Source organism: Pinus tabuliformis, chromosome 5_1, assembly GCF_031772625.1.
Source record: "Pinus tabuliformis cultivar Carrire ecotype Pingquan chromosome 5_1, CPIR1, whole genome shotgun sequence".
NCBI classification, from domain to species: Eukaryota; Viridiplantae; Streptophyta; class Pinopsida; order Pinales; family Pinaceae; genus Pinus; species Pinus tabuliformis.
Genome location: NC_142305.1, coordinates 729,656,427 through 729,670,899, shown reverse-complemented (window position 1 = coordinate 729,670,899; position 14,473 = coordinate 729,656,427). Strand labels below are relative to the sequence as shown.

The window sequence follows — 14,473 nt, the reverse complement described above, 5'->3', positions numbered from 1 at the left end:
AAGTTCCACAAGCGTATTTGGGATAAGGAGTTAGGGAGAAAGAAAAAGTACTATATTGAAGTGTTTAATCCCACTCATAATCATCAACAAAAAGCGTACATAGAGGCCAATATTTCTTGGAGAGCCAAAATTCTTATTGCTCAGTTAAAGACTAATTCTCATCAACTCCATTGTGAAACATGGCGCTAGAAAAGGCCAAAAGAAGTGTGGGAGGAAAAAGTATGTATTTTTTGTTCTTCCGGAAAAGTGGAAACATAAAAACATTTCATTTTAGAATGCGAGGCCTTCAAAGACAACAGGGAAAGTTATGCAGATATTCTGGCAGCTAGCTCTTGGGATAATATATTTAGTGAGGGGTTTGTCGAGAAGCTGGAAGCATTTATTGTGAGGCTTCATAGGAAAAGGGCTGAATACATCAACTAGATGAAGAAACAATCTTTCTCATAGGCTATCTTTAGCCTCGTGGATGTTAAAATATTTTTCTTTCTTTCTTTCTAATATATATGAAAATGTCATTCTCAATTTCTAAGTGAAATTCAAAAATTATAAATAAATAAATCAATAATTAAATACTATAATTTATAAATGGATTAATAATTGAAAGTTATGACATTTTTTTATTAAGATTATAAATTAAGTTCGAGTAGTCTAATTAATAGACAAAATGATTCTTTTAGAGCATTTCATGGTCAATTTTTTATTCAAAATCTAGTACAAAATTTCAAAAATGATAGGTTTAAGTTGTTTAATTTGCAAAGATGAAGCGCCTACACTTTTTTAAAAGTGTAGAATTCATTTATACATGCAAAAGTGTATTTTAAATAACAAGACAATCACAATCTCGCTAGAAAATATATTGTCACTAAAAAATCATTTGGTCTATTAGTTAAATTACCCTAAATTAAATTTAAGATAATGATTATTTTTTATTAATTTACAAATTTAAATTTCAACAACTAAAATTTAATGATTTATTTTATTGTATTTTTTTCATATTTTTCAACATAAATTACTATTAATATATTATAATTTATAAAAATAATATTCAACAATCAACCTCCCTCCTATTTCACACACAGGGTTGGTCAAACCCAAAACTTGAGGTTCTGTGGATGAACCTCAAAAATATTCCATTCGTTGAGATTTGATTTAATCCTGTGCACCCGACAAGACGCATTTGGATCGCAAAATTACTGTGGAACGTAGTTGTTTGTCCACGATATCAGTGGGTTTCATCGTCAAAATCTCCTTATCATACCTGTGATTCCTCGGAGAATTTAACGTGGAGTTTTGTAAGAGGAAGTCTACGCATCTCGTCGTTTTGTTCACTATTGAAACCTATTGACAACAGGACTATGGGACAAATCAATCTGGGTTATGGGCCAAATCACGTGCGAGTTAGGATCTGCGTTACAGGGTACAGTTACAGATTTATAAAAAAGTGCCAAATTTCGAATATATAAGGTTTGTCCCTCCACGTTTAACTAGGTTTCATTTTCATTGCTGCAACCTCTTTCACCACGTAAAACGTAGCAAGTGGCACCGCCTTTGGGTTATTCTATCTCTAACGTGGGTGAGGCCACTATATATATGTGAATCTAATTTACATGTCACTTATATGTGTAAAAAAAAATATAAATCTAATTTAAATTTATAAAAATTTATAAAATTATTAATTTAATATATAATATTAATTATAAATTATAAACATATATAGATTTTTTTGTAAATCAAGTGTCTATTCATTATTTTAAAAAGAGATACAACATTCGCAAAATGTAGGTAGTCTGATTCCAACTAGGTTTGTTGACTACCACAATCAATATATGACAAAGAAACATAAAAACATCTAAAGACACAGTCCACAACTTAGGAGGCCAAAAGCACCAGTAAACACATAAAACAAGTAAAACACTTGTAACCATGCTAGTCATCAGAAGTGATGGAGGCTAGGTTGTCCGGAGCTATTCCTGGAGGAGGAGAAGGACAGAAGGAGCAATGAACGTGCTCTTCAAAGTGGGCATCCAAGCCTCTAGCTTCTCTACTTTCTCAGTTAACATATTCTGGCCCCTCCAAACCACCACTACGCGCTCCTGGACATGGCACTAGAAGTAGTGCATTTTGTTCAAAGTGGCAATGAGATCTGCATGCTCCTCTTGCCTCACCTGCTCTGAGGTTTCAAAGCATTCAAGTACTAACTGATTCAAATTTCGGTAGTGTTCTAAACAACAATCTTGTCTCTGACCATGTCCCAAATTACGAGCCTTCCCTTGTCGCCCCGAATTGTCGCGATGAATCGTCCCACCTTGTCGTTGGATTCGTGGGGTGCGACTCCCACGACTAGCTATCGAGCCACCACGACCGCGACCACCACAATCATCAGAAGCCACCCGACCAAAACGACTCGCCTTGCTGCCACCATGATCGTCAGAGACCACCCATTCTGAGCAACCTACATTAATATCGCCCCGCCCAGAGCTAGTGGTCGCCATTTCCATTTGTGAGGGAGACGCACAACCCCCGGGCTGCCCGAATTGGGCTTAAGATGCGAAGAGGAACGAGCCAAACGGGGAGCTGGACGCATTATGACCGACCCTACACCGCTGGGATGAGTTGAAGCTAACCAACGCGTGACTTCACAAACCTCAATTGTCACCAAGGAGAAACAACCCACCCCCGCCAACGGGACCACAACCAACCAACCCAGGATGAACACAAAGAATCACAATTCCAAACCAGCAACGAGGACCTGGGTCTGCAATTCATAGTCCCTCTCCTTGAATAGGACCCTTGTTAGCCAAACCACCCAAAATCCAGCACACATGCTCCACAGACACTGCCTGACCTTGCAGGACCCCGAGAGGGGACCACTGAAGGCAATGAGCCAAATTTCGCTCCAGCGCGCAGGGGATGCCACCAGACCCCAATAGGACCAGCAAAACAAAACCAGAAGGCTGAATCCTTCCTTGCGCGTGATGACCACAAACCGAATACCAAACTGACAATTAACAAGAATGCACACCGGTAAGCGGAGGAGGAGACGCCAGCGACGAAGATGCCACCTCTCCCAGAGAGGGTGCCCTCAGAAACAACCGCTCCCTTGCTCAAAGCTCAAATTGCATTTATCATAACAAGACCAAACCCAGAATGTATGATAACAAGCCTCGCCACCCTCCATAAATCGTCAACGGACGCCACCTCCCACGAGTTTTAAGACTAATTTAGGTCTCACACAAGTTACATTACCATCTCTCGTACACAAGGTGTATTGAGAGGATGAAGAGGCCGGTCCTCGCGCCTTCGGCCATGTGGCATTCACGAATACCCATGCATTACCTCAATATCGTCATGGAAAACATATATAGACTATAAATCAATATAAAATTTATATATAATTATAAACAATATTTTTATATATTTTGGGAATAATATTAATTATAATATATGTAAGTTATAAATTAATATAAATTTGTATATAATTATAAATATTTTATATGTTTTGAGAATTTAAAATATGTATATAGACAAACTTAATGGCGAACCTTATTCGAATTTCATAAACAATTTCAAATTGGAATCTCATAGACAAATTCGAATTCAAATTGAATTTTATTATTGTTGAACTCCAACTCAAACTATATGACATTGCCTTTATCTATCTTAATTAAAATTATCCAACATTAAGAGACATTAAGAGAAATCAAGTCTCTTGAGATACAAAGTCTTTTAAAATAAGATATTATCTAATATAAATGTTAACTAATTATTGCAAACAATTTTTCACAATGACAATTTTATGCTCCTAGTATTTTCATCTTAACTTTTACACGAGGGATTATCTCTAGTTGCGTTATGGTCTTAGTATTTTCATCCTCACTTTTACGAGATGGATTCTCTGTAGCTGCGCTTTTGAAATTCAATGTCATACCACGTACATTAATATTTCCAAATAACAACTATGTTGTAACGTTGGGTGTGCATGTAACTGTTACAATTGTGGGTCGGTTTGCTATCCAATGGATCAAAGAGGCTGTTCCCCGGGATTCACCCGTATCCGTGAAAATAAGCTCTACCTCATATTCAGAGTGACAAGCCCACACCCACGCTCTGGATTCAATTGTTCAAATTCGACGCCTCTTCCCATTCTATTGCACAGACCACCAATACAGAGACATGCATCCCTTCACAGTCCTCGAGACATTTGAAAACCTGTCACAAAACCATTTCGTTACAGTGGGGTGACAGCTGCAAGCTGCTTTTTCGTTTCTTGTTTCGACGTCAATGAAGCCTAAAATCCGATACCCACGTGGTATTCCAGTAACCCAACAACAATGTACATGTACCCATTTTCCAGAGTTGGCGGTTCTCAAGTGTGCAACCAAATGCACTTGTATCGTGGGTATACATGTCTCACTCTTTCTATTGTTGCAGGAGGAAAGTTAGTAGCAAAACCAGAAGGTAACAAGAAAGCCAACGAGGAATTATATGGTTTCAATGTATGTAATTTTTTCCTCCGAGAGTGCATCAACATGAAATCTATCTCGCAGGGCATGAGGGTTCATTCACACATTGTCAAAAGCAATTTCGAAGAAGACGTGTTTTTCCAAAACAACCTCATTAACATGTATGGCAAATGTGGCAGCGTTGAGAATGCGCGCAAAGTGTTCGATCAAATGCATGAGCGAAATGTCTATTCTTGGACGCTCATGATGGGCGAATATGTTCACCACGGACGTTGTGAAGAAGCCCTAAAACTATTTTACCAATTGAAACAAGAAGCAGGTATGGAGTTTAGTCAGTCCACGGCAGTTAGTGTGGTTCGGGTTTGTGCTAAAATAGCAGAGTTGCAATTTGGTAAATTGGTTCATGCCCATGTAATAAAAACGGGCTTTCAGTCAGATGTAATCGTGGGGACTGCCCTTGTAGATATGTACGCTAAAATTGGGGTTAGAGAAGATGCACGCCAAGTGTTTGACAAAATGCCAGAGAAGAACGTATTTTCATGGACTGTGATAATATCAGAATATGCTAAGCGTGGGCATGGGGACGAGGTCTTTAAATTATTTAAAGGATTACTCTTTGCGGGAGTGAAGCCAAACCATTTCACTTTTTCCAGCGTTCTTAGGGTGGGTCCAATGCTAGATTCATTAGAACATGGCAAGCAGGTTCATGCACAGATAATCAAAGCTGGTTTTGATTCATATATTTTTGTGGGGAATGCTCTTGTTGACATGTATGCAAAATGGGGTAGCATGCCAGATGCAAACACACTGTTTGACAATATGCCTGAACTAGACATGGTCACATGGACTGGACTGATGTCAGGATATGCCAATGATGCTGAAAATGGGTATGGTAAGGAAGCTCTGGAACTCTTTTCGCAAATGACTTGGTCTGGAATGAAGCCTGATAATTTTATCCTTGCTTTAGTTCTCAAGGTATGTGTCTGCATAGCATCTCTCGAAAGTGGGCAGGAGTTACATGCCTACATTATTAAAACTGGGTATGAGGTAAGTGCCTCTGTGGTAAACACTCTTGTTGACATGTATAGTAAATGCGGGAGTCTACTGGATGCATGTAAGGTGTTTGATGAAATGGATGAACCCAATCTCATCTCGTGCAATGCAATGATGGCAGGATATACACGTCATGGACTCGATGAGGACGCCCTGGATCTCTTTCATGAAATGCGACAGGAGAGGATGATTCCAAATGGGTTTACTTTTGTTGGTGTTCTTACTGCATGTGCCAACCTAGCAGCACAAGAACAAGGAAAGCATATCCATGCCGACATTGTCAAAAGTGGATTTGCTTTAGACCTGTTTGTAGGGAATGCACTTGTTGGCATGTATGCCAAATGTGGAAGCATGAATGATGCAGCATTGGTGTTTGATAGGATGCTTGCGTGGGATGTGGTTTCATGGAACTCAATGATATCAGGATATGCTGACAACAACTGTGGCGTGGATGCTTTCCAACTTGTGGCAGAAATGCTTTGGTTTGGCATAAATCCAAACCAGGTGACCTTCACCGGTATTCTGAAGGCATGTGCCAGACTGCAATCAGCGGAAAATGGTAAGAAGGTCCATGTATACATTATTAAAATGGGTTTGGAAACAAATATTTTCGTGGGTAGTGCCCTTGTTGATATGTATGCTAAATGCAATAACATTGAAGATGCGATCAATCTATTTGAAAAAATGCCTAAACGTGATGTGGTTTCATGGAATGCAATGATGGGGGGATTTTGTCACTCTAAAAGTTGTGAGGGGGCACTAGAACCCTATATTGATATGCTATGGGCAGGTATAAAATCAAACCAGTCCACCTTTGACAATGTTATCACAGTATGTACAGGTCTAGCAGCAATGGAACAGGGCAAATATTTCCATTGTCACATCATCAAAACAGGATTTGAGTCGGATGTAATTTTGGGAAGTGCATTGCTTGACATGTATGCGAAATGTGGGTGCATAGAGGATGCTGAAAAAGTTTTTAACAAAATGATTAATAGAGACCTGATCTTATGGAATGCAATGATCACAGGATATGCCAACCATGGGCTTGTGAAGAATGTTTTCCAATTATTCCAACAGATGGAGCATGCTGGCATGCAACTGAACCATATTACCTTCATTGCCCTTCTCTCTGCATGTGGCCATGCAGGCCTAGTGGATGAAGCTTTCAAATACTTGACTTAATGAGTCATGCTTATCGCATTATACCAGGAGTGGAGCACCATTCATGCATTGTTGACCTTCTAGGTCGTGCAGGGCGCCTAAATGAGGCACATAACTATATCCATGAAAAGTCTTTACAACTGAGTGCAGTGATTTGGCAGAGTCTACTGGCTGCTTGTAGAGTATATGGCAATATAGAGTTAGGGGAACAAGCTGCAAAATGCATTCTTGCATTGGAACCACAAGATGTCACAACATATGTTCAGCTGTCAAACATTTATGCTGCAGCTGGCAGGTGGGATGATGTAAACAAAATGAGGAGAATGATGAAGGATGTGGGGTTGAAAAAGAAGCCTGGATTTAGTTGGATTGAGGTTAAGAACAAAGTGCATACATTTGTTGTAGGAGATAGATCACACCCACAGACAGAGGAGATCTATGCAGAATTGCAGTGACTGACAGGGTTGATGAAGGAAGCAGGGGATGTACCTGATGTGCACTTTATGCTGCATGATAAGAAACAGGAGCAGGTGGTAGTGATCATCACATGATGTGCAATAGGAGTGGTGGGAATCTGCATTGTTTTACAAGAGGAAGAAGCTTATATTTTGTTTGTGCTTTTCAGCAAGTTGTAAAGACCACTGAAGTCTCATCAAAAGTGCAAGAAGGGCATATGTCGTAATTGCCACTATTCTGCCAAGTTCATAAATGAGGTCACCATGCAGGAAACCATACTGAGTGATTTAATCCACTTCATTATTTCCTCAACTCTGTTTTTTTGGGATTTATATTGAGGCTTAAGTAAAATAAGTTAGCTGGAAGTGCTATATTATTCTGTTGGTGTCTCTACAAAGGGAGTGGGGGTTTGAGGACTGTTTACTGTTTTCATGTATCATGCCAAAGGCTATATCTCCCTAGGGCATTTCTCAAGGACAAGAGCCCATACAACAAGTTTGAAGTGGCATGGGTATTTTCAAAATTTTTAGGTTGAAGTTACATCAAGATATTCAAGTGAACAAAAGATGTGGGTGGACTGTCGACCTCCTTGGATATATGATTGCAGAGAGCTTGTCTGGGCAGAATAGGGATCGGGCTTCAGTTAGAGACCTTTTTTTTTCCTTGGAGCTTCAGGTAATGACTTATAAATAGCAGTAAAGGCATTTTCAGAGACACTCTTGTTCTATTTTTGCTCATGATGAAAAGGGTTGAAATTCAAATCTCACATAAATACATATAAGATGTAGATGTATGCACACAAATCGATGCATACACATAGACAAACATTAATGGACATAGAGAGAACAGACATTAATGGACATAGAGAGATGCACACAAGAATTATAGTTTATCGCTGTAACGTATTATTCCATATGTTGGCTTGACAAAAGACGCTTGCCAGCAAGCTGTATAATTGGCTTTGTATTGATTTCATGTGTTTCATTTTTGGATGAAAATATGGTGCAGCTCTAAATTGAATAAGTTAATTGCATCAAGCAACATATGTTATGCTTGTCTATATAAAGCAATAGTTAATATCTTCACTCTTTTTTATGGTAGCTAATACTGGGGACTTGTGTTTGAGGGTCAAACAGGGAAAATAACAATTGAGAAAGGTCCGAAATTCTGTTGGATTTGGAAAATAAAATGAAAGATGAGCATAGGAAGAGAAATTGGAAGCATGGAAAAGGATGGACATTATAGCAGTGTGATCAGACAAACAATGATGCTTGCAATGTTAATATGGCAATATAGAGTTAGGGAACAAGTTTGACCTGCAAAACTGTATTTGATAGGATGCTTGCGTGGTATGCGGTTTCGTGGAACTCAATGACAGCAGGATATGCTGACCACAACTGTTGCATGGATGCTTTCCAATTTGTGGCAGAAATGCTTTGGTTTGGCATAAATCCAAACTAGGTGATCTTCACTATTATTCTGAAGGCATGTGCCAGACTGCCATCAGATGAAAATGGTAAGCAGGTCCATTTATGCATTATCAGAATGGGTTTGGAAATATATCATCAATATGTGTGTGTGTGTATGTGAGAGAGTGATCAAAGAAACAAATGATGCCTGCAATGTAGGAATTTACAGGGTAAGTTCCTCAGACATAACACCAAAGGACACCGCTCACAAACAGATCACAGATCAATTCACCAGTATTGTTGACGTGGTTAAAACCCTCAAAGAGGGAAACAGTCCACAACCTGAGCCAACGCGGCCACTTCATGCAATTTATTAATAAAAGAATGAAAATTTACATAAGCTTCTCTCATGAACAGTTACCCTACAAATGACCCTCCATGCTCTTTAAATAGAGATCATGGACCAATCGGGTGTTAAGCCACGGATCAAATGTCGGTAATACCGAGGAGAGAATGAACCGTCGGATCACTACATATGGTGACCGTCAGATTGTAAGTTACAAAAGTACATGGTAAAGAAACACACTTTACCTAACTCTACACTAGACCAAGTTATACTTAACTATTTCCTATGTGTCGGAATATCCTAACATCTCCCCTTAAGAACAAATTGGGATATGATTGAAGGATGTACAAATATGACACAATAGGAGAAGGAAGGAGGCACTAGAGCCTATCCCCCCTTAGTGACAACTTCCTGAACTCCAACCGTAAATCGAAGTTTAGTAAACTTTGCCTCTGTGAGAGCCTTTGTAAAGATGTCTGCAACTTGATCATCTGTTGAACAATATTGCACTTCAAGAACATGGCCGTGAATGAGCTCTCGGATGAAGTGCATGTGCAGTTCAATGTGTTTGCTGCGCTGATGTTGGACTGGATCTTTGCATAGTTGAATGGCACTTTGATTATCACACCAAAGTGTAGTCGGATGCTGCTGTTGAAAGCCAAACTCTGACAGGATTTGATGAAGCCACATGGCTTCCTTACTAGCTTCTACAGCACCATGATACTCTGCTTCTGCTGAAGAAAGAGAAATGGCACTTTGTTTCTTGCAAGCCCATGTAATAGGTCCTGAACCAAGAGTGAACACATAACCTGCAGTAGACTTCCGATCATCAGGGTCACCAGCGCAATCAGAATCAGTGAAACCAACCAATAGAGGAGATGCTTCTGCACTGTAATGAATCCCAAACTGAAATGTACCTCGAACATAACGAAGTATTCTTTTAGCTGCTTTCCAATGACTTTCATGTGGGTTTTGCATAAACCGAGCAATAAGGCCAACAACAAAGGAAAGGTCAGGACGAGTATGGGTCAGATACAAAAGTTTTCCTACAAGTTGACAGTATAAGGTATCATCAACTTCAGGGGAAGTACAAGTGACTGAAAGTTTGGCTCCAAACTGAAAGGGAGAAGGGGCTGGCTTACAGTCTTCCATGTGAAAATGGCGTAGAAGATCATAGGCATACTTGGACTGGGAAAGGGAAATACCTTCCTTGGATTGCAAGGCTTGAAGACCAAGAAAATAATGCTAGTGTCCTAAGTTTGTCATTTCAAACTTCTTTTTAAGGCTGGACCTCACATGGTTTATAAGGTTGGGATCACTACCAATGAAGATAAGATCATCAACATAAAGAACAAGAATGATAAGAGACTTGCCCATTTTCTTGGTGTAGACAGTATTGTCAGAATGACACCTAGAAAAGCCAGTTTCTAAAAGAAAGCTATCCATTTTGGCATACCAAGCCCAAGGAGCTTGCTTGAGACCATAAAGGGATTTCTTAAGCTGACATACAAGGTTGGAGTTTGTTTGTATAAAGCCAGTAGGTTGTTCCATATAGATTTCTTCATGCAAGTCCCCATGCAAGAAGGCAGATTTAACATCCATCTGATGGACTTCCCATTTGAAAGAGGCAGTAAGGGAAAGAACAAGGCGGATAGAGTTCATTTTGGCAACAGGGGAGAAGGTTTCAGTATAGTCAATGCCTTCAACTTGTGAAAAACCCTTAGCAACAAGACGAGCTTTATGTTTATCAACTTTCCCATCTGGTCCATACTTGGTTCTGTAAACCCATTTGCATCTAACAAGTTTTCGTCCCTTTGATAGAGGAACAAGATCCCATGTATCATTTGCCAATAATGAACGATATTCTTCATTCATAGCTGCGTCCCAATCTGGATGGCCTGAAGCTTCTGCAAAGGTGTCAGGATCATAATTCACTGAAGCTTGAGTCAGTAAAGAAGAGGCTCTCTCGAACTGAGAACGTGTACGTCGTTGATCTATAGGATCACCGGCAAGAGCGCTTGGTGCATCTCGAGTAGCACGAACCCATTTTGGAAGCTGAGGAGCTGAAGAAGGATCCTGCGAAGGTGGGGGAGGATTGTCATCCTCGCTTTCATCATCTGAAGAAGAAATATTTTCATAAGTAGAAGAGATAGAGAGAGGTGGCACATCTGCCGAACTAGGCTCGTAGGCCGATATATATTTTCAGCAAACTTTACATCTCTTCTAATGATAACATTTTGGACTTAAATGGAATAAGTCTATATCCTTTGACATCTTCAGAATATCCAACAAAAATACATTTTTCACTCTTAGGTTCTAAAGCTTTATGTTTCTCATCTGGAATATGGGCCCATGCTTCACTTCCAAAAACACAAAAGTGACTTACATCTGGTTTAAGAGTGATATACACTGCAAATAAACACTATATACCTCCAGATCTTAAAAATGACGTAGCTAGGGCTACCATAAACCTTTTTGCGTGAAACGAAAGGGGTTCCTCACTGGAACAGATGCTCCTAACACAATAGAGCAGTCCTCTCGGCCCGAAAGCAGTCAGAAACAGTAGATCTAGGAAACAACAGTCGGATGCAGTTCTACCGGCTTCAGATTTGGATCACCAATGGATGCGGCCCTCAACTCGCTCTGATACCATGTAGGAATTTACAGGGTAAGTTCCTCAGACATAACACCAAAGGACACCGCTCACAAACAGATCACAGATCAATACACCAATATTGTTGACGTGGTTAAAACCCTCAAAGAGGGAAACAGTCCACGACCTGAGCCAACGCGGCCACTTCAGACAATTTATTAATAAAAGAATGAAAATTTACATAAGCTTCTCTCATGAACAGTTACCCTACAAATGACCCTCCATGCTCTTTAAATAGAGATCATGGACCAATCGGGTGTTAAGCCATGGATCAAGTGTCGGTAATACCGAGGAGAGAATGAACCGTCGGATCACTACATATGGTGACCGTCAGATTGTAAGTTACAAAAGTACATGGTAAAGAAACACACTTTACCTAACTCTACACTAGACCAAGTTATACTTAACTATTTCCTATGTGTCGGAATATCCTAACATCTCCCCTTAAGAACAACTTGGGATAGGATTGAAGGATGTACAAAAAGAATGAAAATTTACATAAGCTTCTCTCATGAACAGTTACCCTACAAATGACCCTCCATGCTCTTTAAATAGAGATCATGGACCAATCGGGTGTTAAGCCATGGATCAAGTGTCGGTAATACCGAGGAGAGAATGAACCGTCGGATCACTACATATCGTGACCGTCAGATTGTAAGTTACAAAAGTACATGGTAAAGAAACACACTTTACCTAACTCTACACTAGACCAAGTTATACTTAACTATTTCCTATGTGTCGGAATATCCTAACATCTCCCCTTAAGAACAACTTGGGATAGGATTGAAGGATGTACAAATATGACACAATAGGAGAAGGAAGGAGGCACTAGAGCCTATCCCCCCTTAGTGACAACTTCCTGAACTCCAACCGTAAATCGAAGTTTAGTAAACTTCGCCTCTGTGAGAGCCTTTGTAAAGATGTCTGCAACTTGATCATCTGTTGAACAATATTGCACTTCAAGAACATGGTCGTGAATGAGCTCTCGGATGAAGTGCATGTGCAATTCAATGTGTTTGCTGCGCTGATGTTGGACTGGATCTTTGCATAGTTGAATGGCACTTTGATTATCACACCAAAGTGTAGTCGGATGCTACTGTTGAAAGCCAAACTCTGACAGGATTTGACGAAGCCACAGGGCTTCCTTACTAGCTTCTACAACACCATGATACTCTGCTTCTGCTGAAGAAAGAGAAATGGCACTTTGTTTCTTGCAAGCCCATGTAATAGGTCTTGAACCAAGAGTGAACACATAACCTGCAGTAGACTTCCGATCATCAGGGTCACTAGCCCAATCAGAATCAGTGAAACCAACCAATAGAGGAGATGCTTCTGCACTGTAATGAATCCCAAACTAAACTGTACCTCGAACATAACGAAGTATTCTTTTAGCTGCTTTCCAATGACTTTCATGTGGGTTTTGCATAAACCAAGCAATAAGGCCAACAACAAAGGAAAGGTCAGGACGAGTATGGGTCAGATACAAAAGTTTTTCTACAAGTTGACAGTATAAGGTATCATCAATTTCAGGGGAAGTACAAGTGACTGAAAGTTTGGCTCCAAACTGAAAGGGAGAAGGGGCTGGCTTACTGTCTTCCATGTGAAAATGGCATAGAAGATCACAGGCATAGTTGGACTGGGAAAGGGAAATACCTTCCTTGGATTGCAAGACTTGAAAACCAAGAAAATAATGCAAGTGTCCTAAGTCTGTCATTTCAAACTTCTTTTTAAGGCTGGACCTCACATGGTTTATAAGGTTGGGATCACTACTAGCTCATCTCTAATCTGGGAGACTCGCATAAGATATGAGACAACTGAATCTGATCTAGTCATCATGACATTACAAAGATGATTTCTCAAGATTAACTTCCTACTAGTATTGCTGTTCTCATACAATCCTACCAAAGCATCATATACTTCCTTGGCAGTCTTCAATGCAACAACATGAGGAATCAAGTGGTCCTTTATAGAATCTACCAAGATTCTCTTAGTCTTGGCTTTATTCTTCTTATACTTGGCTTTTTCCTTAGATCCCTTTGGCTCTGGAATGACTTTCTCCACATGATTCTAAAGCTCATTCTCTTCCAAGATAAGGAGTATCCTGATCTTCTAAGATCTGAAGTTGATGGCACCATCTAACCTGTCTTCAACTTTGAGACTTGGTGCCATTTTGACAAGAGATCCAAAAACCAATCAAGCTATTGAACACTTGTCTCTTAGGCTGACTTCAATCGCTTCTCTTTCAACAAAGCTCTGATACCATGTTGAATTTTCTACAAGGTGAGCAGTAGAAAACAAATTTATGATATGATAATTACTACCTAATGATCTTCATTAATATATCTCATACCACTGATATTGTTGAGAAATTATACATAGAAAATATTAACAGTAAATGCAGTGGAAACAATAAAGATCAAAGAAAGGCAACCGTGCACAATAGAGACAATAATTTTACCCTGGAAACCCAACCTTGGAAGAAAACCCAACAACTTTTCTTTTAGGAGAAATTATTCTTTAGCAAGGTTTATTTACCCATCGTCTCGAAATCGGTGCCAAAAACCAAGTCAAAACACTAGTCAAACTTGGCCAAATTCAAAAAAGTCAACGCTGGTCAAACCAACCAAAATTCGCAGAAGTCAATGCTAGTCAAATAGCCAAAATGTGGTCAAACTTCGACCTTACGGTCCCTACAACCATTCTATAGTTAATTGCAGTCTGCTCCTATGGTCAAATCTGCACTGTGGTCAACTCTAGTCAACAACCAATTTTGGTCAACGTTCAAAATGATTACTCAGTGAAACTCCTGTCAACTCAATGTTTTTCTGTGACACGTGCGGTTGTTCTAGAAGAGAGAAGATGTTGAACGATTGATGATAAAAATGAAGTGTCACATCATGTATATATACTAGTCGAATGGGGGCGAATT

The 14,473-nt window shown here is 39.6% G+C and overlaps 1 protein-coding gene across 1 annotated transcript; it reads left to right on the top strand.

Moving 5' to 3' along the window:
* The first annotated feature begins 3,872 nt into the window (after positions 1–3,872).
* LOC149167021 (pentatricopeptide repeat-containing protein At4g39530-like) lies at positions 3,873–6,862 on the top strand. Its single transcript, XM_089432844.1, has 2 exons — positions 3,873–5,355; positions 5,638–6,862. Exons 1-2 carry the CDS (start codon positions 4,332–4,334, stop codon positions 6,699–6,701), a joined length of 2,088 nt encoding a protein of 695 aa, XP_089288970.1. The 5' UTR covers positions 3,873–4,331; the 3' UTR covers positions 6,702–6,862.
* The last annotated feature ends 7,611 nt before the right edge of the window (positions 6,863–14,473 follow it).

Coding starts and splice junctions, on each gene's coding strand:
- LOC149167021 (XM_089432844.1), top strand. CDS start 4,332: ATGTACATGTACCCATTTTCCAGAGTTGGCGGTTCTCAAGTGTGCAAC. Junction 5,356..5,637: donor TGATGCTGAAAATGGGTATG/GTAAGGAAGCTC, acceptor CAATGATGGCAG/GATATACACGTCATGGACTC.